General features: G+C 45.4%; 1 protein-coding gene across 2 annotated transcripts in view; it reads right to left on the reverse strand.

The window, feature by feature from the left end:
* akt1 (v-akt murine thymoma viral oncogene homolog 1) overlaps window positions 1–25212 on the reverse strand; it is a 69995-nt gene that overhangs the window by 39979 nt on the left and 4804 nt on the right. For both annotated transcript variants that reach the window (XM_084310778.1, XM_084310779.1), the window contains one exon: window positions 23793–23977. In XM_084310778.1, the coding sequence (XP_084166904.1) occupies window positions 23793–23835 (43 nt within the window). In that variant the 5' untranslated portion in view covers window positions 23836–23977. The remainder of the gene's footprint in view (window positions 1–23792; window positions 23978–25212) is intronic.

A 25212-nucleotide genomic window follows, 5' to 3' on the forward strand; every position in this document is an offset into this window, starting at 1 on the left:
ACGCCCTCTCAGTGAGAATCCGCGCTGCCAGGTGAAAAGAAGCGGTTGATTGGCTGGACGTGTATCGGAGGAAGCACGTGGTAGCCTCCACTCTCCCAGACCGACTGTGGGGGGTAAGTGCGCAGCGACCAGGAAGGGAATTGGGAATTGGCATAACGACTAACATTGGGATGGGAGAAAAATCGGAGGAAAAAGGAGGGGAAAAAAGATTAAAAAAAATAAAAATACAAGTCAGATAAATAAACTTTTATTTAGAAAGTTCTTAAATCAGAATGTCAAAATAAATGTCTTTACTAGTGTTGCATGATAGATACTTGAAAGGTATCTCGATACCCAGCTGTTAAAAACAGTTCAATACTTTTTTTATTAGTATCAGTATTCGTATCAATACTTTTAGAATAGCCTGATGCTGTATTTTCTATGAGTTGAGTGGATGCATGACCAGAGCACTAGCTTTAATAATACAACAATAATAATAATATATTTGATTTGTATGGGGGCTTTATAGTTGTGGAGAAAATCCCAATGCACTACATTGTAAAATAACATAAAAGCTAGCAAGAGAGTTACATTTTAATAATCGATTATGTTACGTCACTGATTTGGTAAAAGAAAATACTTGCTCTCTTGGGCAGAGGTGTTTAGCAGGCTGTGACGTACAGGTGTAGAGACAGCTCTGCGTAGGTGTGTGCCTAACTGGTGGACTGAAAACATGGCCGACACAGAATTATTTGGCTACAGACGGTTTCAGTGGAATGCTTTGATGTGTTGCTAGGAAACAGCTGGGACTAGAGTTTATTTCCTGTACATTTAAAAAGGAAGTAAAAAGTAGTCTGTTCTAGAAAGCTGGTTTATGGTTGTTTTTGTTGTCTAGTTGAAAGCGCCTGTAGTGACTTCTGAATGGATGTGTTAGACAGCTTCTTGACATGGAGAAATAAAATCTATATTTTAATCATTTCTGTCCAATGACTGATGGTCTAAGTCTATACTGTTCAGTAAAGTTGAGGGTCTAAGTCTATACTCTTCAGTAAAAGCGATGGTCTAAGTCTATTAGGGCTGTACCGAATGCTTCGAAGCTTCGATCATAATGTTGACATTCGAATTCTAAATCAACATTCGAATTTTTTATTTTTAATAAAAAAAGTTTTATTTATTTTTTAATATCTGTTTAAACCAATGGGGGTTTGGCTACACTAATATTATAATATTATACATACGTACAGTTTTAAGTACCTCGGAGCCAACATATCCGAGGACTTGACATGGACCACACACATTGACAGTGTTGTGAAGAAGGCACGGCAACGACTCCCTCTACTTCCTCAGGCGCCTAAGAAAGTTCCAAGTCAGTCAGAAGATCCTTAAGAACTTTACTCATGTACAATAGAGAGCATCCTGACTGGCAATATCACCTCCTGGTTTGGGAATAGCACCACACAAGACCGTAGTAGACTACAGAGAGTGGCCCGTTCAGCCGAACGCACAATTGGAGGGGGGCTTCCCACTCTCCAGGACATTTACAACAAATCAAATAAAATTTATTTATAAGGCCCAACAACACACGTTAATGTCCCCATGGGCCGTACAGGTCTTCTTTAAACAAGTCAAGAAGAAAACATAACAATAAGTCAAGAACAGAACAAGGACACCATAAGGTCCAACAAATTTAAAATAAATGCAAATAAATGAAAGAATGCAAGCACTCCCAGACATACCCTTCAACTCACTAAAACCTAACAATAGGTAAAAATGCTCAACAGGCAGTGTGGAGGAGAGAAACCTTAGAAGGGCCATTCAAGGGGGGATCTCCCTTCTTAGATGTCGGTGATAGTAGTGTTGCAGACTAACAGTTGGTAAGCATGCACTCAAGTGTGTAGTGAAACACAGATGAGTGCATGCAATAGCAACTGAACATTTTGAAAGATTTAAAGATAGAGCCGATAGCGATAGCAACTGAACATTTTGAAAGATTGAAGATAGAGCTGATAGCGAATCTATTTGAGGCACAAGTGCTGCATGGGTAAGGCTAAGAGAATTATCAAAGACTCGAGCCACCCAAACAACTGCCTCTTTGAACTGCTGCGGTCAGGCAAGCGATACCGGAGTCTCATGGCAAGCACAGAGAGACTCAGAAGAAGCTTCTATCCCCAGTAGGGCTGCACGATTAATCGTTTTTTTTTATCGAAATCGCGATTTGGAATGATGCAATTATCAAATCGATTTTCTTTTTTTAAATCGCATTATTTATTTATTTTTATTTATATAACCAGGAAGTCCCATTGAGATACAAGATCGGTTTGGGAGAGGGATGTAAGGGGTTTTAGATTGTGTGTTGTGAAGTTTAGACTTCAGAGACGGAGAGTAAAGTACAGAAAAAAAAGGTACCGTTGGGTACCGGTATCGATTCCCAGGTAAAAAGAAACATTTTTAGGCTCTGTGTCCTGAAAAGACCCACCGCGTAGGCCAGATGCAAGCCGCATTTTACAATAAACCTCTGTGGGGCTGCTTAAAAAAATAATTATTATAATGGCTAATTTAATCGCAATCGCAATATCTGTCAGAAAAATCGCAATTAGATTATTTCCCAAAATCGTGCAGCCCTAATCCCCAGGCCATCAGGATGCTCAACGAACAATAACACTATGTAACAACCATCAAATGCACTCACAGCACACACACATCCACACGCACACACTCACTTTAAACAAACAACTCACTGCAGCACCCACTTTACCCACTTTATATTTATTGGTAAAGAATTTGCACTACAACCCATACCTCATTACACCTTAGTGTAAATTGTACCTAAATTGTACCTCATCCCATTTCTGCTTTGCACTGTATAGTATATTGTATATTACTATATTGTATAGTATATTGTATGGTAACTCAGTTACTTCTACTCTGCATTGAATATTGTATATATGTACATACTGAACACTTGTGTCTACGTACTTGACTTCTATTTTATACTTGCTATACTTATTTTATACTCATCTATTTTTGTCTAGCACAGTCTCTGGGCGTAACAGAAAGAAGCATTTTGTATAAAAGTATTCTGTACTTCTGTATGACAACTAATAAAGAAACTTGAACTTGAAGACGTCACCATCACTTTCATACCAACCGTGCCCTTATTGGATTTTTTTATTTATTTTGTAAGTACATTTTTTTTATAGACATTCGAAGCTTCGTTCGAATACTTCAATCGAAGCTTCGAATGTTAAAAAATTACATTCGGTACAGCCCTAAAGTCTATACTGTTCGGTAAAAGCGATGGTCTAAGTCTATACTGTTCAGTAAAAGCGAGGGTCTAAGTCTATACAGTTCCGTAAAAGCGAGGGTCTAAGTCTATACTGTTCAGTAAAAGCGAGGGTCTAAGTCTATACTGTTCAGTAAAAGCGAGGGTCTAAGTCTATACTGTTCAGTAAAAGCGAGGGTCTAAGTCTATACTGTTCAGTAAAAGCGAGGGTCTAAGTCTATACTGTTCAGTAAAAGCGAGGGTCTAAGTCTATACTGTTCGGTAAAAGCGATGGTCTAAGTCTATACTGTTCAGTAAAAGCGAGGGTCTAAGTCTATACTGTTCAGTAAAAGCGAGGGTCTAAGTCAGCGGTTCTCAAACTATCGTTTATTTGTTTATTGTTATTCGCACTTACAAACATACATTCTGCGATAAAATAAGTAAATAGAAGAACAGTTAAAATGTGCAGGAAAGGTCAAAAAACCCAAGGGCTTATAAGCGACCTCCCCTCTTAAACCTATATAGGGTAACTACACAAAAAAATTACCCCCCCCCCCCCCCCCCCACATTATGCACAAACACATGCGCATATCCCTCTCACATACAATACAGAATTATACAACTATTATAATGTTGGGAAAAAATATTTAAAAGACTTTACACAAATACACATGGATACTATAGACTACAGGATCTGTAGTTCTTTTTTAAGCTTACTTTTAAATATATTTAAAGTGGAACATGTTTCTATTAGATTTTGTATATCATTCCACATCACTGCACCTTGATAAACAAATGAGAATTTGGCAACAGAGGTCCTACAGAAAGGAATGCGTAAGTCTTTATTTCTTCTTGTGAGATGTGCATGATAATGAGAATTAAACTCAAAATAAGTTTGAAAAAAATTAGGCAAAGATAAAGGAAGACCAATTACTTTGTACATAAGAATCCCTGTTTGATACTTGTTGACCTCATAAATTGTGAGTAGTTGCAGCTGTTTAAATAAAGGTTTGGTTGGGGCTAAATAAGAAGAGTTAGTTGCAATTCTTACAAAGGATTTCTGAGCTCTATGGATTGTTTGTAAGTAAGATGGGTAAGTGCTGGCCCAAATTATATTGCAGTAAAAAATTTGAGGATAAATTAAACTAATACAAAGTTAGTAATGTGCTCCTTTTTAATTGTTTTTTAACCCTTTTTATAATGACCAACGATTTTGAAACCTTCTTGCAAACAATTTTTTTCTTTTTATATATATATATATATATATATTATGTTCTGGCAACATATTTTGGCTAAATATGCCTCGTTTTATAAATGTGTATTGATAACATAGTGCTGTAATTACATTTTCTAATAAATATGCATGATCAAGTTCAACAACGTGTGCTTTTATTTGTGATATTCCTTAATTCCATGTTGAAATTACACAATACATTAAGTGTGGGGTCGCCAAAAAGAATCCTAAATAAAATGGGGTCATGGTATAAAAAAGTTTGAGAACCCCTGGTCTAAGTCTATACTGTTCGGTAAAAGCGAGGGTCTAAGTCTATACTGTTCAGTAAAAGCGATGGTACAGCAGATCAGTACTTAGTACTTGGTATGTCGGGCAGTGAAGAAGTGGTAAGGGTGCATCCCCAATGTGTCTCCAAAACAGGAAACTGCCTGGAAAACAGCCTGACCACTAGCTGAAAACGAGCTCATTAGCCAACTCTGACACATTTACATCGATGTGGGAACTGAAGATGTTGATTAATGTGCACTGTCCTGGGGTAATAAATAAATAAATAACTTAAAAGAAATACTGTGTTGCGCATTAACACATTGAGTGCCAGCCACGAGAAATCTCGTGATTTCATGCCATGCGTTGAGTGCCAGGGACGAGAAATCTCGTTATTTAATAGTTATTGCGATATCCATTCATTTTTCATCAATCTAGCCTCACGTTATCATTGTGTTTTGTTTTTGCTATGCGTTTGTTGTGTGATGTTTCTTCCCTCGGCTCATTGCTCTAAAGCAGGGGTAGGCTACCCTAGGCACACGTGCCTGCATAGGCACGCGGGGGCATTTTCATTGGCAAAGGGGGCAGCATAATAAAAACATTAAATAAATAAAAAATATATTATAATTTTATTTAATTTATTTTTTTGCTTTGAAATATTATAGTGAACTATTTTGCACTGTTGTCGCATTTATCTTGTTGAAATCCTCCCACAGGTTCTTTTTTGTAAGTCGACTGTTTTGCACACCCCTATGACAGCTATACAGCTGTTCCCATGGTGCTCAGCCGTCAGCAGTCAGCTGGCCTCCCGCACCCGCGCGCAGTTCCCAGGTAATCACACAGTGCTGCGGTTGCATTCTGTATGTGCCGTCTTTCATGATGGCAACCCCCGCTAAGAAAGTTAAAGCAAAGGAAATTCAGGCATTCCAGCCCTCGTGGACAGACGACTACGGGTTTGTGTGTCAGAAGGACCGTGCTGTGTGTACTTTATGTTTAGAAAATGTAGTTTGCAGAACGTCAGGTGTGAAACACCATTTTGAGACGAAGCATCAAAAAAGTTTCAAAGATCAGGCGGATAAGGCAGAATCTATTAAACGTGCCGTGGCCAGGTATGGAAAGCAAGCCAGCACCCTCAAAGTGTTCACGACTGCTAAAAACCACGCAACTGAAGCAAGCTATCACAATGCTCATTGCATTGCGAAATGTGGAAAGCCATTCACTGATGGCGAGTATATCAAGGAGGCTTTTCTCTGTAGCTCAGATGTTTTGTTTGAAGGCTTGCCAAACAAAGAGACAATCAAATCAAGGATAAAAGATATCCCCATGTCAGCTTGAAGTGTCGAGCGATTCATCAACGAAATATCAGAAAATATCAGAGAACAGCAAACAGCTGGATTAAAAGATGCTCCGGTGTGCAGCTTAAAGTGACCAACTACAGCCCCCAGATAACGGAGCTCAGTAAAGCAAAACTGTTTGTCTGCATTGCACCCCCGCCCCAACTCAGATTTAGGGTTGATACAACCATCATAATAATATTGTTAATAATAACAATAATGATGTAATAATGTAAAAAATATCATAAAAAATACCTGATTATGAGAAGAAAAAAATTACGATGCATGGAATATTGTTGATAAGGCACACTAGTTACAACTATATTTCAAACTGGCACTTCATGTCAAAAAGGTTGCTGACCCCTGCTCTAAAGGCATCAACTAAAGGGACTCTTGATGACCTGATGGTATTTTGTACAAAGACTATAACTGGACTATGTGGACTGAATGTCTATTATAGATATTTATTCTCAATCTCTGATTTGATATGTCTATGTCTAACACTGGTAAGAGACACAAAGGAGTTGTCTTGTTTTTTTTTATTTTCTTTTGGGAGGGGGGAGGGTATATATTTTTGAATTTTTGTCGCTGTGATGTCTTGATTTTGCCTGTCCTGTCTGCTTTGTTTGTATCTGTTAAAACATTGAATACAATGTTTCCATACTCATAGCCAAGCTCAGGGACCTGGGCTTGAACTATGACCTCTGCCAGTGGGTCTTGGACTTCCTGACTGGCAGACCCCAGGTGGTGAGAGCAGGCAACTGCACCTCCTCATCCATCACCCTCAACATAGGGGCCCCCCAGGGCTGTGTTCTGAGTCCCCTCCTCTACTCCCTGTACACACACGACTGTGTGGCTCAGCGGAGTAGCAATACAATCATCAAATTTGCTGACGACACAGTGGTGGTGGGCCTGATCTCTGCCAACGACGAGAGGGCCTACCTGGAAGAGGTCAAGGTCCTGGCGGGATGGTGCCAGGAAAACAGCCTCTCCCTGAACGTCAGCAAAACAAAGGAGATGATTGTGGACTTCAGGAGGTCGGGGGTCAAGGACTACAGCCCCCTCAGCATCGACGGGGCACCGGTTGAGAGAGTCAACAGCTTTAAGTACCTCGGAGCCTACATATCCGAGGACTTGACATGGACCACACACATTGACAGTGTTGTGAAGAAGGCACGACAACGCCTCTACTTCCTCAGGCGCCTAAGGAAGTTCCAAGTCAGTCAGAAGATCCTTAAGAACTTCTACTCATGTACAATAGAGAGCATCTTGACCGGCAACATCACCTCCTGGTTTGGGAATAGCACTGCACAAGACCGAAGCAGACTACAAAGAGTGACACGTTCAGCCGAACGCACAATTGGAGGGGGGCTCCCCACCCTCCAGAACATTTACAACAAGCGTTGCAAGGGCAAGGCTAAGAGAATCATTAAAGACTCCAGTCACCCGAACAACTGCCTCTTTGAACTGCTGCGGTCAGGCAAGCGATACCGGAGTCTCAAGGCGAGCACAGAAAGACTCAGAAGAAGCTTCTATCCCCAGGCCATCAGGCTGCTAAACGAACAATGAACACTACACAACAACAACCACCAAACGCACATAGCACACACATCCACACGCACACACTCACTTTAAACAAACACACTGTAGCACCCACTCCACACACTTTATAGCACACACCCACTTTAAACAAACACACTGTAGCACCCACTCCCCACACTTTATATTTATTGATGAAGGATTGCACTACAACTCGTACACCTTACTGTAAATTGTACCTAAATTGTACCTCATCCCATTTCTGCTTTGCACTATATAGTACTGTACATTAGTACACTGCATAGTATTGTATATTATATGGTAACTCAGAACATTGTACATATGTCTATACCGAACACTGTGACCTCATTTTCTTCTTCTAAATTACATGCTATACTATGTTATTTGATACTATCTTGTCTAGCACAGTCTCTGGAGCGTAACAGTAAGAAGCATTTTGTATGAAAGTATTCTGTACTTCTGTATGACAACTATTAAAGAAACAAATAATATCAAGACGTTGATTGGGACTGTCTATGGGCTCGAACAGGGAAAATACCGCCCCCTATCGTCTCCCGGATGGTAATGCACCCATTGGATTGGACTCAATGGCAATGAATGAGGGGGAAAAAACCCCGGAATCCACATTTTACTTCTCAGGCATGTAACCGGAGATGATTGGATTCATTGTAGACACTCAGAGCAGCGTGGATTATGCGTTTCGAGTACCTAACGTTGGATCAATAAACGCGATCGATATTTGGAATGGCGATCAGGAATTGGAATAATCTTTTTGCAGAACATCCGATGTGAGGTAATGAATCTATGTTACCAGTCTTGGGGTAATCCGATGTATTTTTCACATATATCTCAACGTGTCTGTGTGTGTGTGTGTGTGTGTGCGTGTATGACGTTAGCGCTGACCAGGTCATAGATAATCGATTTTCAGCCCGCTTCTCTAGTGTGCATAAGTACACATATACTATCGATAATCTTCTGTTCATATTCATTCATTCATTCATTCAATTCATAAATCAGCCGGAAAATTACAACGTGTTGTGTGTATTCCAGTAAAGAGCTATTATCACGGAATCTTTTTTTTTTCTTTTTTTTTCAAATACTTCAGTTTTTCAAAACGGTATAAAACGGAAATGTACAGATGAAAAAACAATCAGTTTCGTACATGTTGACTGCAAGCAAGTCATTGATAAGCGACGGGCGTAATAGACACATAGCCATAATATAGAAATAGCTCCGCGAAAATCATGAAATATCAGAAAATCGCTCTCAAAAGGCTGGCATTCAAGCGATAAATCGTGCGCCCCCCTGCTGGCACTCAAAGTGTTAAGGTAACTCTAGACATCGTGGCATTGTCTCAGAACTATACGGGGGGAGAAGGATAGCAGGGGGTTAAAAAGGAGTGAATGAGGAAAACGGGAGACTTGACATTGGATAAGGGAGGAGAGTGGATGATGAGCGGATGAGACGGGCAAGTAGCGAGGAGGAGAGTAGAGCCGGATGGGCGCTAGAGTGGTAGCGAGACAGATCACTACATATGTTCCCTACATATGTACACGCTCCCAGCGCAAGTCAAGTGTGTATGAGCAATGCATGCATGTGTGTGTGTGTGTGTGTGTGTGGAGGGGGTCCATGCGAGGAGCTGTCAGGACCTGATAGAGTGTCTTTACATGACAAACAGCTGCTGAGGTCTGGGATGCGCGCTGGGCAAAGTGGAAAATAATGAACGGAGAGCCGCTGCCAAACACAACAGAATTCATCTTTATTTGCCTGCTGGATGGCCTCTGTGCGCGGGCCGCTCGCAGTACGTCTCTGCCACGCCCGCCACGCCCCGACACAATAAAAAACACTTAAGAGTGAGAGGAAACAGGTTCCACTGCACCTGTAAACACTGACTGGCGGACTGCGTGTCTGTGTTTGTGTGTGTGTGCACTTGTCCGTGCGTGTTTGTTTACAAAACTTCACCTCTGATGGATGATAGGAGCGCTGTACGTCAGGTCTGCCGGTAATGGTTTGTGTTGGGAGTACGAGAAGGTGCTGTAGGATAACTCTTGAGAAGACACAGGGAAAAAACATTCTTCTTCACAGGCGGAAAACAAAACAAGTCGTTATATATCAATGTTTAACCGACGGCTACCAAAAGGCTGTTAACAATGAACCAACATGGATCATCCAACAGTGGCAACAGTGGCTCAGGAGGTAGAGCAGTCGTCTGGTAATCCGGAGGTTCCCGGGTTCGATTCCCGCTCCTTGATGTCGAAGTGTCCTTGAGCAAGACACTTAACCCCCTAATTGCTCCTGATGTGCAGGTTGGCACCTTGCATGGTTGCCTCCGCCATTGGTGTTTGAATGTGTGAGTGAGTGGGTAAAATGTGAGGAACAAATTGTAAAGCTCTTTGGATAAAAAGCGCTATATATATATAAATCCAGCCATTCACCATTTACCCAATCCAGATGCCGAGACGATTCTCCCCAAATGACTGAAACTTGCGATTTCCAGACGAGACCCACTTCCTCCGAAAAGGATTTAGACTCACTTTAATGCTTCCTTTTGACACCGGGGCCATTTGCAAGTCAGCTTGGCTTAAGAGGCCCCAACAGTACGGGCCGGCCGGGGCCAGAACTCGACGAGGGGCCTAGCGAAGAACAAGGCAGAAATGCGGAAGGCGGCGGACGAGGGGAGGGAGCGCAGAGTGACGGAGGTTAGCGACCGTGTCTGCGGAGCGTCCTGCACCGACCGTCGCTACGAGACAACGGCAGGAATGTGTGGAGGTCCCAGCTGCCGAGGCTAGCTGGCTCTTTAATAAAGAACGCATCATGCAACATTCATCACACACACACAGCCACCCCCCCCCCCCCTGAAAAGGAGGGAGGCCCACCTCTGTGATCTGGCATCACATGTACATTAACACATGCAAGAATACACACACACACACGGAGAGGAGTAGAGAAAATGAGGCCTTCTCAGTGCCTACACCCAGTGGTTGGACTTCCTGGGGGGGGGGGGCTGCTGTTGTGTTTTGTCCCCGTCTGGCCATTCATGGGATGAGAGGAAGGGAGCCAGTGGTAACTGTGTGTGTGTGCGTGAGTGTGTGGTGAGAATCAGTAGTGAAGGGGGCGAGGGGGGGGGGCGGAGGTTGAGGATTAGGGAATTAGAACTCCAAAGCGAGGGAGGGGACGGGGGGGCTATGTCTTTTGTTGGTTTTTCCTCGGCCGCCCCCTCCATCCCTTCGGCCCTTTTCTGTTGGACCCTGCCTCTAGGCTGCAGCTGCGGCCTGCCACCCTGTGCCCTGCATCTCAATGAGCCAGAGGAGAGGGGGCTCCCCAATGGGGGGGGGGGGGTCACCACTGAGCCCTCGTACCCTCCCACTCCCTCCCACACACACACACGCGCACGCACGCCCTGCTCTGGGCCCCGTCAACTATAGGCCGGGCTTCTGCGTCTGCCCCCGACCACCATCTACGATCTACCCCTCTGCCCCTCTACCCATCTCCCTATGCCCATATAAGACGGTCCCAGGGAAGGCTCACATGCCAGCCTCATTCTCGCCTTTCTTCCATCTTTCTTCCCTCTTCCTGCCGTCCCCCCCTCTCCTCTTTTGTCTGTCTGTCTCCCATGCAGCTGGATGGAGTCTCCCCTACCAGGGCTTTGCCAGCGGCATCAACAGGTCGTGGAGAAGGGCCACCCCGGCCTCTGCTGCAGCTCTCTCTCTCTCTGTCCTTCCCCCTCTCTCCATCCCTCTCTCTGTGTCACTGTGGCTGCTGCTGCTGCTACAGGAAAAAAAGGGGGGAGGGGGGGTGGGCGATGGAGGCTGCCCCTCTTTCTCACGCTTGTAAGAAAGCCCTCACTTCTTCTCGGCAGCGAGTGACACCTGCTGATTACCATAGAGACACTGTGGGAAGTCCCCCCCCCCCCGCCTCCCTGGGGCTGGGATTTGCCCCCTCTCCCTGGGTAAACAAGCAGTCCATGGATTACTTAACTGGGTTACTGCACGGCAAACAAATAAACACACTTTATTTAGTGCAAATTAGTGCCAATTAACTCTCAAGGACCCGGCTAGGAAAACGACAGCCTCAAACGGAAGAGAGGAAGCTTGGTGTCTGGAGAGCCAGGTATACGAGACTCCAGCTGTTAAATGGGCACAGATAAGGAGGACCGGACGCGTCTCTCCCAGCGAAACCTAAAATCATTTGTCGATCCATAAAAAGCCCACCGATGGCCGGGCAGCGCTTTCAATGCAGCTCTGTGCCCAGACTCTGTGCTGCTCCGGGGGGCATCCAGACAGGCTGATGTGGAGGATGTGACTCTGGACATACAGTCAAGTCTCAGTCTGCAGACAGCTGAGCATCCTGGCTTGGATGGCCCACACTCTCTCCCCCCATGGCTCTACCTCCCTCCCTCCCCCTCTTCCTCTCTCTCTCCCTCTCCCTCTCCCTCTTCCAACTGGGGAGAGAAGGGAGCCAGTGATGTGATTGATGTCAGGGACTGGGGGGCTCCACGCCGGTGGAAAGCAGCTTCCGCCGCGGGTCTGTGTTGTCAGCGCGGTCATTATCCTGGTGGTGGAGGAGGGAGGGAGGGAGGGAGGGAGGGGGCTGTGAGCTCTGGAAGTGGAGGAGGAGGAGGAGGGAGGAGGAGGGGGTGTAGGGGGCTGGCAGAGGCAGAAAAGAAAACGAGGGTGTGGAGGGAGGAGGAGGGGGGGGGGGGGGGGTGTTAAGACCGACAGGAGGAAGAGGAAGAATGTGGGAGTACGACGAAGAGAACAAGGGGAACGACAGAGATGAAGAGACCGAGGAAGTGACGGAGACAAAGAGGAAAGAGAGAGAGCCACACAGACAGACGGAGACAGAGAGCCCAGCCCGGCACCACAGTTGTGGCAAGCAGGAGGATTCTGCACAGCAAAGTAAGCACACAGCGGGGCTCGCAGCGAGCGGAGCCGAATGACGGAGGTGCCACCTCCCTCGGCCTCCTGCTCTTCTCCCCCCCACCGCGGCAGCCAGCCTGCCTGCCGACAGCTGCACCCCAGCAATTTACTTCTCTACACCACATTTAGCAGGAAGGCTGCTTCCCATTACCCGGAGCAGAGGGCCTCGTGCTGACGGCCAGACGCCTCAGCCAGAGCCCTCGCTTCCTGGGGAGACACCCTCTGTTGCCGGCCCCTGCCTGAGAGAGGCTCTGCTCCCCGACTCTCTCTGGCACTCCATGACTTCCACTGCTGCCGCTATGGTCGGGTGGTGCCTGCGAGAGTGGAACCGCCAGTGCTGCGAAAGTTCCCTCAGAAGTTCCTCCAAAAGAGGCTACTGCCACCAAGTAATGAATGACACCTCGTGTGTCACCTTTCAATCCAAGAAATCAATGAGATTACTGCCTCGATACGTTATCCACGAAGCTCATTGCAGCTGGCAGAATGTTTTTTAGGCCTACGATAGCTGCTTAAGTGCTGTTGTATGCAGTTGCGAGACAGGGTGTGTAGAAATGGCTGAACAGGGTGGATGTAACGACTGGTAAGCTAGATTGAAGGATGCCATTGCTACAGTACAATATAGTATGCACTATTGTGTGTGTGTGTGTGTGTGTGTGTGTGTGTGTGTGTGTGTGTGTGTGTGTGTGTGTGTGTGTGTGTGTGTGTGTGTGTGTGTGTGTGTGTGTGTGTGTGTGTGTGTGTGACGTGTGTGTTCTAGCACGAATGTGTGGCCTACAGCAGGCAATGATGGGGTGTGTAGGAGGCTGGGTGAGCCTGGCGGTGGAGTTGGCAGCCAGTCTAAGACCTGAGGCGGTCAGCACTGCAGCGTCATGAGACAGCCTTAATCAGGTGGGTCTGCTCCTTTGAACAGCAACACACACACACACACACACAGAGAGAACTGATAGCAACAGAATGCATTTCACTGTATAGTTCTGGATGTGGTTCTGGGAGAGATTGATTGGCACGAGGCCTGCTCACCAGCCATAGAAGGCCAAATATCATTAGAAGAATCTTTCATCTTCAGTGACCAGTGTTTGGCATTATATACGGCCCTTAAAGCTCAAGATTCTCCCCTCTGTTGCAGAGTTTAAAACCTTGATCTCCAACCATTGTCAATCAAGTTGTACATGTTTTAATTGATTGTTATCCTTACTTGTCTTATTGTTATGATTTTATATGCTGTGTGATTTTATAAGCCTTTTTTCTTTTTTGCTTAAATACAATGCACGCATGCTCCCCCTCTCACATTTTTCCGGACCACCGTAGTCTCAGATGAGCAGTTCACGGGTATCCTCGAAGGTCACCTGACTGGTGCGGGAGCCAACCAGACGAGGCGCTCGCAAACAGAACCACAAGTGAGTCAGAGCCTGGTGCACATCGCAACAGAACATCCACTTTCCCCCCGAGGCTCACCGGGTCACTGAGCAATGTTCTGGGAACATCACAAAAGATGCTGCTCAACTTCTGTTTCCTCTCTGTCTCTCTCGAACTCTCTCCATCTCTACTGGTGTGCTCTCAGTATTCCCTCTCCCTCCCTCCCTCCCTCCCTCCCTGGCCTCCGAGCCAGCTGAGCGTGCTACCCAAATCCAACAGTTGTTGTGGCCTTCGTTAGCCTAACGAGGGGGCCGGCTCTTTATACTTGTCAGGGAGAAAATGAGTCAAACAAACAAGGGCTGGGATAGGGATAGAGAGAGAGAGAGAAAGAGGGAGAGAGAAGGGAGGACAAGTGAGTGCTGTTCTGTTGAGCTTCACTGGGTTCTTGGCCAGAGAGCTCCCATGGAATCTGGGGAACTGAACCCACAATCTGCCCCTTTGATGTCGGATGATGCGCCGGCTTTGATGGAAACTTTGAGTAAATTTTTTTTTTACACTTGCAGAAAAAAAATGACATGCTGCTGCTTGGTCTCTGCGGCCACTAGGGGCCGTAGGGACGTTTGAACTGTGTGTGTGGGTGCAGCAGTTTGGGGAGTATCTGAGAGGAAAGTATCATTTCAGAGGGACGTATAACAACTGGTTCTGATAGTTAGAAGTACAGCGAAGTCACAGTGTGGATGCAAGCTTGGACTTGCATGGCGCTCTCTGCATGTGGGTACTGGGCAATCTGCTTCAAAACGATTGTTGGCAGCGTGACTTCTGCAAAGATATGCTTTACACACTGTAGCACTGCAGACACAGACACAGATAGAGACACTCATACAGATAGTGTACTCTCATACGCACAGATAGCAATCCTACTCCAATGTTTTGTCTTACATTTCCAAACTGTCCTTCCAAGACAGATAAGCACGATAACAGTCAACACTGAGCGTGTCTGCAGTCCAGACGTATATGCCCCAGAGAGCACCAGGTTTACTTTCAACGTTAAAAAATATGAAGGTGTGTCCTTCTGACTGAGATCATCTGACTGAGCTGAGCCTGTCTGGAACAAATGTATTGTAACACTCCCAAGGCTGAAGGACCTGGAACTTAACACAGTGAGCTTAGTGCAACCGGGCTTATACCAAACACCAAGTTTGCTTCACTTTCTCTCCTACGCCATTGTTTGGCAGGGACAGGGGGACCCAAACCGGCTTACCCTTGCCTTGGTGAACATGACTAATCAGACTGGAATCAGACCGGGGGTGGCTGGGTGAGGGTGGGAGAGAGGGTGCCATGGATGTTCTCGGCTCCCACGCCTGAGCTGCTATGCTCAGTGCCCGTGACTGGCCCGCCGTGGCATCTAGTCAGAATGCAGCGTCATTAAAGGGGCATTACTGGAGGGTAAGGCCACACTCAACACTACCCGCCTTTATTAAGACCCAGAAGAATGTGCCGCAGCCCTGGCCAGGATGGAACACACACACCACAATGTTGAAGGGAGAGAGATAAGCCACCTTTCACTAAAGGATTTTTTGCTGTGTTAAACAGCACTGACGTGAGGCGAATAGCGAGCCTGCAGGACACGACTGAAGGAGGTATGTTGTGAAAACGAGTGGTTTTCAAACTATGAATCATGGCCTGCTGATGGGTCCCGCCGGCATTCGGACAGGAGGGTCACGGGATGAAAATTAACCAGAAAGGTGGGAGCTTTTGACCTGTATCCCTGAGTAAATGGAATGGATTGCATTTATATAGCGCTTTTATCCAAAGCGATTTACAACCCGTGCCTCACATTCACCCATTCACACACCGACGGCGGACGCAACTATGCAAGGTGCCAACCTGCTCATCGGGAGCAGTTAGAGGTTAAGAGTCTTGCTCAATGACACTTCAACACGCTGCTGGGAGGAGCTGGAATCTAACCGTGAACCTTCCGATTACCAAGCGGCTGTTCTACCTCCTGGGCCACTGTCGCCCCCACAAGCCATATCATACATTGTTTTCACCAACAATTTAATAGTTTTGAGCCAATAATAAATGGTATTAGCTTCTCAGTCTATTACCATAATTTCACCAAAGGTTTGGTGGGTCACCTCATGTGTCCTGCCATGGAATGCTTCAGGAACCATTTACAATTGAACCCTTATACTGAAGAAACATAGAACTCAGTTTAGAAGTGTTTGACAGCCCATGTGTTTGCAGTTGTAAAGTCATTTGGAGTGTGAATGTGATACATCACCAGAAAGTACTCTACTGTTGTGAACTATGAATTAACACAATACTCCGTCTTTAGATAATAAAGTTTGAAAACATTGTTCCTCTAAAACTTGATGAATGATGTGGTTCTTTATCAGAGTTAATTGGCTTCACCCAACCGGGGGAACATGGGAGGCATTTAGGTGCCACCGTTACACAAATTACACTTTTCCACTGACAAAAGGAACCTTCTATAAAAAGGAACCTTTCAGAACCTCAGAAAGTTCTGATATGGGTTCTTCTTTCTCTTTCCAATGCAATTCAAGAACCGCAAACGTTTGGTGGAAGCGTCGACTCGTCATGAAGCGTCAGTTACCGCCTACGTCATTTGGCACGCAACACAGTAAGCAAACACAGAAGAGGCCCTTGTTGTACATATAATCGTGTTCTTTGTTATTTTTCACTTTTTTTGTGAATATGAGATACTCATCATTTGTCCGACTCCAAACAGCAGAGTCCACAGTATGATATATTCCATTTGCGCTGGGATAAAAATTATTTAAAAAAACGGTGCAATGAACTTTCACCTCCAGCCCGTTTACGGATGTTGCGGCAGATTTCTTGACAGCTGACAATGGAGAGCACCACTAGCTCCGCTGGGTTTGACAAGAGCGGTTTTTGTGTCACTGCAGGTTCTCCCAGTAGAAACTCCATAAAAGGCTGTGCTGGAGGGGTGACCCAGGGTGACAGTGGCAGAGCGAGGCTGCGCTGGAGGGGTGACCCAGGGTGACAGTGGCAGAGCGAGGCTGCCTGGCCGCGGTGATGGACAGCGCCGCCGCAGACTCACCTTCTGTGCCGTGGCTCCGGGGCAGAGACGGTGTGACAGTGACGCGACACTAAAAGCCGCCCTGTCAAGGAGGCATCCAGACGCCCTCCAATCAAAACACAGCCTTGCCGGGTGACATTTCACAGGGCACAGCTGCTGGGCGGCGACAGCATGCCAACTCACTATTCCTCAAGGCTTGTTTATTTAGTGTGTGTGTGTGTCCACTCGCAGGGAGGGGGGGTGGATCACCACTAGGAGAGGGAGAGACTCAGAGAGAAAGAGTGGGTGTCTGTGTGTGTCCGTCCACTAGGAGAGAGGGGGAGAGAGAGTGTGTGGATCACCACTAGGAGAGGGAGAGACACAGAGAGAGAGAGAGAGAGTGGGTGTGTGTGTGTGTGTCCGTCCACTATAGGAGAGATGGTGAGAGAGTGTGTGGATCACCACTAGGAGAGGGAGAGACACAGAGAGAGTGTGTGTGTGTGTGTGTGTATGTGCGTGTGTGTGTGTGTGTGTATGGTGTACGTGTACTGTATGTGTGTCATCTGTCTCTATTTGACTGATCTTACGGTTACATTTTACAGTGTATCTCTCAGAAACCTCCCTCCTTATCAATACTGCAAGAGCTGTGGAAAAAGGGACCTACGCCAAGTGTGCCGACAGACAACACACAGTAGACAGAAATAACATGAGTTATACTACTTTATATACCCAGGCCAAACCTTTGTTGATAACATTTACTAGGAAAAAGCTAAAATGCATGCACACATCTTTCCTCCCAGTAAAGAGGAAATGCTCTCATGTTGTATGCCTATTTTATTATTTAGTATTATGGCACAATCAAAGCGTGCATGGCCACCCGCATTTCACTGTATGCCCTGGTATGTATATGTGACAAATAAACCTCTTGAATCTATGTTTTCCTTTCACAGCCTCCAGTAAAATCCAGACAAAAAAAAAAGAATCTCTGAGGCATTCAATCATTCACTTGGCGTCTTTTGGGAGACCTTCAGCGGCCCCAGCATTGTTGTTTATTTTGATCAAGGTTCCAGGATAGTCGACTGAGTGAACTCCTAAGGAAGCGGCAGATCGCCACACTGTCGAGCAACTCTCTCCTTACTACACTCCTTCGCTCTACACTTAAAAACAGTGCCTCTCCTCTCTACCATAAGAGGACAATATTCATACCTATCATTTTATCTGTCACCAGTAGGGAGGGACCGGGGTGTGTCTGCCTATGATCAGACTGACCCTACTGTAACACAGTAGCTTGTTATTAATGTTCCAGCCCATGTCTCTGAGAGAGAGGGGGGAGGGGTTATAGTCTACACACACCCCAGGAGTATAGCGTCCCCCCAGCTAGCACCCCGTGGACCTCCCCTCTCCTAGTGACAAGGTCCCTGGTCACCTTCTTTCCCTCTTTCCAGTAAAGCCTGGGTCCCTGGGGTTCTCCGCCCTCCGGGGGTGGAGGATCCTTCTGTGGGTCCGTCGTCGTCTTCTTCTTCTTCTTCTTCTACCCTGCCCCTGGGCTTGTGCTGGAGGCATATTTAGCACGGACACACAAAGCTGCTCAAAGCCGGCAGGTATGTGTGGAATGTCTCTCCCTCCAAACACAACGGGGCTCGCGCCCGACGCAGAGCCAACGCCACGCCACGCAACACCGTCAAAGCGGCTAAACGGGGCCCGCTGGGGCCTCTTGAGAATTACCAGGACACTTTTTACATTAGGGGTCGGCTTACTCACCCTCGAGCCGGCTCGACCGAGGAATCGATCGCCTCGTGAATTTTGTTTCAAGTCTGTCCAGGCATTTCTGCAGCTATTTACAAAACAAAGACTTGAGTCGGTCGATACTGTACTACAGTAGCGCTTTGCTAATCCAAGCAGGAATGGAGGTAAATGCACCGATCCGATATTGATATCGGCCCCCGATATCACTAAAATAGCTGGATCGGGTATCGGTAAAAGAAATGAAAATAATATGATTATTTTTTTTTATATAATATTTAATAATAATAATAATAATAATAAATAAAATAAGAAATAACAATTCATTTATATCTATGTGTTAATTTGTTACATTTAGTTTCACTAAGTTAGGAAAGTAATTTTTTTTAATTTCAGATAATGGTATTGGTATCGGATCGGTACTTGGTATCGGCCGATACCCAAAGCCAGGTATCGTTATTGGGACTGAAAAATTCGGATCGGTGCATCCCTAGAGGTAATACGGATTTGCGAAACAAATGACTGGTCATAAACGTACGCGTAAAACATCAAACGTGCATGTGCCTGTATTCCAGAATAACCTATACGATGTCCTAATTTGCGGCTGAAATGTACTTAAATTACATTTGTAAGAATTATTAGAACATAGTTTAATCACTTAATTTTCTATTCACTATGGCAGTTTGGTTAAGCGGTGTGTTAGTCCACGGGACGTTGAGAGGTTCTACTGTATATATGTACCGCATGAACTGAATTACAAAGACTGACTAGAGAAAACATGTGGATCTAATGAATAATGAGCACACAAGTGATGACAACAGTGCTCTTACTGCCATGACAGATACAAAGTTTAATGTAATCAAGTGCAGACCCATGCATTATCCATCACATTTATGAATAAACACTTTTTTTCCCCTCTATAATTTTCTCCCATCCCCCAATTTAGTCATTATGCCAATTCCCTTCCTGGTGGTTGCACGCATTGCCCTACTGTCGGTCTGGGGAGGGTGTAGACTATTACATGCCTCCTCTGATACACGTGGAGTCGCCAGCCGCTTCTTTTCACCCGACAGCGAGGAGTTTCACTGAGAGAACGTAATGCAGGGCTCTACAGTGCGACCATATTGCTCGCATATGCCCCTAAAAATATGTGTGCGAACCTGAAAAATCAATTACTCGCACGTTGTGCGAATGCATATTACAGCCTCAGGCTACGTTTAGACGGAGAGAGTCTGAACAGAAACCGCAACAGTCGTCTTACAGTTTCACTTTTAATTTTGCGTTTAGACTTTCGTTTTGGGATGGAATTCTCCGTGCAGACGAGGCTGTAACGACTCCAGACGACTGAGCCCCGCTGTCACACGATTGGCGCATATGTCACATGACGTGCTGTGAAGACCCACCCTACTCTGCCTCTGATTCGCAGACTGTGGGTGGGGAATGTGATTGGACCAAAGCAGAGTCACTCACAGACAGTGGGTCCAGTCACGCCGCGGGACAGATTCTTGTGTATTTAAAAGTGCTAATGTAGCCTTCAGGTGATCGCCATGGATAGAATCAGACATGCTTTGTTTACGCTTCTAGGCTACTGACGCATGCCTGTGATGTAAGCAGTACACGCGACGAGAGCCTTGACAACCCTTTCGTCATCGTTTTATGCGGTTTGACAGTTTAGATGAGAGCGCAAAGGTTTATCGTTTCTAGGAATTCCACCCTGGAAGGTAGTCTCACTTTTTTGCGGTTTCACCCCGTAAAAACGCTGTTTCCGTATAAACGAAAGGCACATCAGAAAAAAATTTGCGGATTCACCTGCTAGCGTTTCCGTCTAAACGGGGCCTCAGTCGTTCTTTTTATTTCTCCGCTGAGAATCGTTAAAAAACTACAAGTCCCACATTGCACTCAAGCCAACGGTCCAATCACAGTAGAGTGACGTGACTGGTTTCATGGGAAATAAAGCCAATGACCAATCGGAAGCTCTCATTTTGTTTGTTTACTTCCTGAAAGACGAGCGAGCGTTTTCCGAGCAGCAGAACTCCGTGGAGTCCAGTCCGAGTACAGTCTGCTCGACTATGGGAGCACCTTTATTATAGTCTTACCAATAGCAATAGATTTTTGAACACCTAGATTTAGTGATAGCAATAGTAATATAACGTTAATGCAACAAAACGAATGCCTTGCTTTGTTAATCATAACGTTGATGCAGTAGCGTATGTCGTTGTGTCGCACACAACAGCAGAGGTGGGCAATATGTCTAGCTGCAGCGCCGGACGGCCGGAGTGCAAGCAGTGTTACGTAATTGGCAGAATCGACCGTCAATCAATGGTCTACCTGACACGCAAACTCATAAACAATGTTTCTGTACTGGAGGTGTACAGTATTTCAGTAGGCAACCCTGAAAGGATTATTTTTCTAGAAGAGCAACACAGCCAAAACATAGGCATTGTATGCATAAAAGGGGCAAAAGCTAAAGTTAAGTCACTGTTACTTTTGTAGCAGTAGTTTGATTTGATAGTTTATTTGATAGGGACAGCACATGTTAATGAACATCAAGTACAAAATACAAAATGTAAACATGCAGGGTTGTAGCAAGAGCTAATTTACACCAGGAGACAGCTAAACTCTTTCAATAAATAAATAGCCTGCTTAGGGTAAAAGCATGGTGACAATCAACAATAAAAACAAGAAACAAGTTACATAAACTAAATCAGATTAAAAATGATCACAGTTCTGGTTTGCCTTAAGATGCGGTTTAAGATGGGTCTTGAACATGGAGTATGTGGGGCACTCTCTAATCACAACTGGTAGGCTATTCCAGTAGTTACCACCTTTAACAGAGAACACAGTTTTAGCAAAGGTAGTATACCGAAAGGGCACCTTACAGTCCCCTCTACTGATGGCCCTGGTGGTAATGCCAGTGTCTCCTTTTTGTTCAATGTCACTGCCTTTCTTATTAGGCCTAGTTGTTGGCTACAACTTTGCCACAGTAGGCATTAATGACTTAATAGTTCAAATGTCTGTGTCCCATTCCCGTTTGCACACGCAGATACACACACACAGTGGGCCAGTGACTTTGGTGGTATGTGGTATTGCACAGATGTGTGTCCCGTTCCCATTTGCAGATGCACGCACAGTACAAATATACATTTATTTTTGAAAAAAAAATAAACTCCGTTACTTGAAATATTTTCACTGTGCTCCTAAATATTTTTGTGTGCTCCTAAATTTCTTTGTGTGCTCCTAATTTTTTTTATTTAGGAGCACATGTGCTCCTTGGGGAAAAGGTTAGCGTAGAGCCCTGTAACGTGTGCTGAGGTTCACACTATCTCCCCCAGATCCCCTCCCTGCTGAACGGGTGCCCCGACCGACCAGTAGGAGTCGCTGTTTGCAATGACCAGGACTCATACCATACATACACCATACCCTCACGACTTCCCACCCGCAAACACTGACAATTGTGTTCGTAGGGACTACTGACCAAGCCGGAGGTACCACGGACAGCTGGATTGGATCCCTTAAAGGGGAACTATCATATAAATGGCCTTTTCCAGTGTTTAGCATTGTTTTCTAGCAATGTGTGGTTGTATCAATGGGGTCTATGTCTCTACTTCTCATTTTGGCTCATTCGTCCAGTTCAGATGTCACGAGATCCTCCCCCACTGAACTAAGCCATTCTGAAACTTACGCGTACCTCTGACGTGTAAGAATTCTCATCTGCATAGTAACGCCCCCTCTATGTTTGTAGCCACCGCGCACACTCAACCATTATTTATTGCAGTACGCAAGCAAATGCGTGGAATTGAAGTTTAACAGTTAGTTAGCATTGGGTTAGCATTTAAAAACGTTATGAGCTAAACGGGCAAGATATGTTGTACTGTTCCTGACTGCCAAGCAGCGAATACGTCCTTGCATTCATTTCCTGATGATGTCGTGATCCGCCAGCAATGGGCCAAGTTTGTTTTGTTTTTGGAGATCCGCCGAATGTTGTTCCAACTGCTTGGAGTCGGGTGTGTACCGCACATTTTTGCAAGGAGGACATTGAGAATCAAGGACTTTATAATGCTGGGATGATTTCCAGGATGTTACTAAAGAAGGGAGCTGTACAGAGTATTCGGCACCCGAATAGAAAATATCGAGTCAGTAAGTAGTATACAAATGTCGTAATTAGTCATTGATTCACTGTCAGGGTTATATTTATTATGGACAGAAGTTGTCAAATCATTACTCAGCAACTGTCAACTGTCTGCACATGTGTCAATAGTGTATCAACGTTACTATTTTACTGTAGCGTTTCTGCGTTTTGCGATTTTCCTCTTTCTTATACAGTAGGAAGGGGGAAGAACACTATATCGTGGGTGTTCCTATGACTTGTATTCAGCTTACAGCTTCGAAACTCCACTTATTTAGTTTTTACAATGTCAAAGCCTTTTAAATATAATCAGAACGTTCCCGCATTTCTGTCCGCTTTATCATTTTATGACAGAAATCTGATAGTGCATGTGCGTGTTCACACGAGGGGGAGTCGGACTCTGGCAGGGAGTCCGAATTTGGCACAACACCAGCCGAGGCATTATTTGTCGCAGAGTTGAGAGCTCCCCAGAGTCCAGACTACAGCTGGGCGATCGCCTACAATGGCGATTGCCTAGAGCAAACTATTGAATATTATTATGAAGAGGAAGAGGACAAACGGTGATGATCCATCCATAACATAAGGTGCGTTTTCACTAGACTATGTTGGATTCTAGTATTTTCAAACAGGCTGGATGTAACGTTGGTTGGTGACTGTCACTCAAAGCGCTTTGCCAGTATGGGCGGAGCCCAGCCAAAAACAGCTTGGAATCTTGAAGTGGAAAAATGCTGCTTTAGAGTACTTGATTAGAAATACAAAACAATGAATTTTTTTTTAAATCCCTTACAGATGCGTTCCATAGACTCACAAGAATTGTGTAAAATTGCCCAAATAGTGAAAGAAATAGTAAAACAGTTCCCCTTTAAAGAAATGCGTCTTTAAATTTGGAGGTCATGGTTGCAGCGATACAGCCACTCAAAACAAGGCTCTTCACCGGCGTTCCTTCCCGGTTCCTACCGGCTTGCCTACCTCTTTTATGCAGCCACCCCTCCTTGACGATCACATCGGTCATGTTGGTGGGCAGGGTGGAGGATCCAGGGTTCTGACAGGGGGAGATACAGCTTCGTCGCCCGAGTGTCCTTCACTCAGCCCTGGGCAGGAGAGCCTGGAGACTGGAGGCCGAGGGGGAAACGTCTTCTCACGTCAGTGGTTACCTATTAGGTGCAGGAGGAGTACAAATTAGCCCCGTGGAGGAGGTGAAAGATTCTCTTTCCACCAGTCTGAAGATTAACTCGGACGCAGGTCGACACAAAAGAAAAACAACGGAAACTAGACGAAATGTTCCCTCGTCACCCGGTCTGTGGGAGAACGGGACGGTATTTCTGCCACGTGTGCTATAGGAGACTATAGGAGATGTGCGAGTCCATCACAAAATCACGAGACTAGGCTCAGGTGGCGCCCGTTTTCACCCGTTCGTTTTCCGAGTCAATACCACGATTGAGATGAGACGGGATAAGACTGCAGTGATGACAGTCATCTGATCCGAGACAAATGGTGGAAGAACCCCCCACCCTCTCCCGTCATGGACTTGTCGGTTATTCAGCAATTACAAGCACCATAACCAAAACACCTGACCTTTTCATTCATTCAACCCTTCTTCTTCGGCACACCATAAAGGCGGCTTTGAAAGCGGTGCAGAAGCAAAAGCAAAAAGGAAAGTTGCCATGCTCCTTTTTAACACAAACGTCACGTACCGTACGAGGCGATCGCTGGTCATCGACTGAACTCAATTTGTCCGCTGCCAGAGCTCAATTGGAGTGAGGCCATCGAAAAAGAGCCCGGCTGGTACAGTGACCTTATCCAGCCGTCTAACGGGGCGACAACAGGAAGTGGACAGGGCTATTGACGGACAGGGAGTCTGTCACATCCACAGCCCCGGGCCTAAATACATCCGCCGTTAAATGTGCCATCGATGTGCCTATAACCGCCATTGTGCTCATTCATCTACGATCACTGGGAGTGGAACCATACAGGCAGGGTTATTTCTTGCTCACTGCGCTCCCTGTGTTTTTGTTTATTGCGCCTGTGTGTGTGTGTGTGTGGTTTGTGTGTGTGTCACAGGCTTCGCTGGGAGGATCTCAAGAGGAAGAAAAAATAAATTAAAATAAAAAAATAAACACGAGTCCAATTCTGACTTGGATCATCACACAGACCATTGGGGAGTCTCTCTTTGAATCTCTTCGCTCTGCTCGCACTCGCGGACACAGACGTGCACACATTATATACACGTCACACACACATTAGGGCTGACCTTTGAAGCTTTTTTTTGGCAATCGAAGCTTCAGGGCCGAGCTTCGATTTTAATTCGAAGCTTCGGAAAAGAATTATTTTTTTTTCTCTTTTTTTCTTATGTTGTGGGTAGTGCTGTCGGGCGATTAAAAAAATGTAT

Source organism: Notolepis coatsorum, assembly GCF_963971535.1.
Source record: "Notolepis coatsorum genome assembly, chromosome: 3".
In the NCBI taxonomy this organism is placed as follows: domain Eukaryota; kingdom Metazoa; phylum Chordata; class Actinopteri; order Aulopiformes; family Paralepididae; genus Notolepis; species Notolepis coatsorum.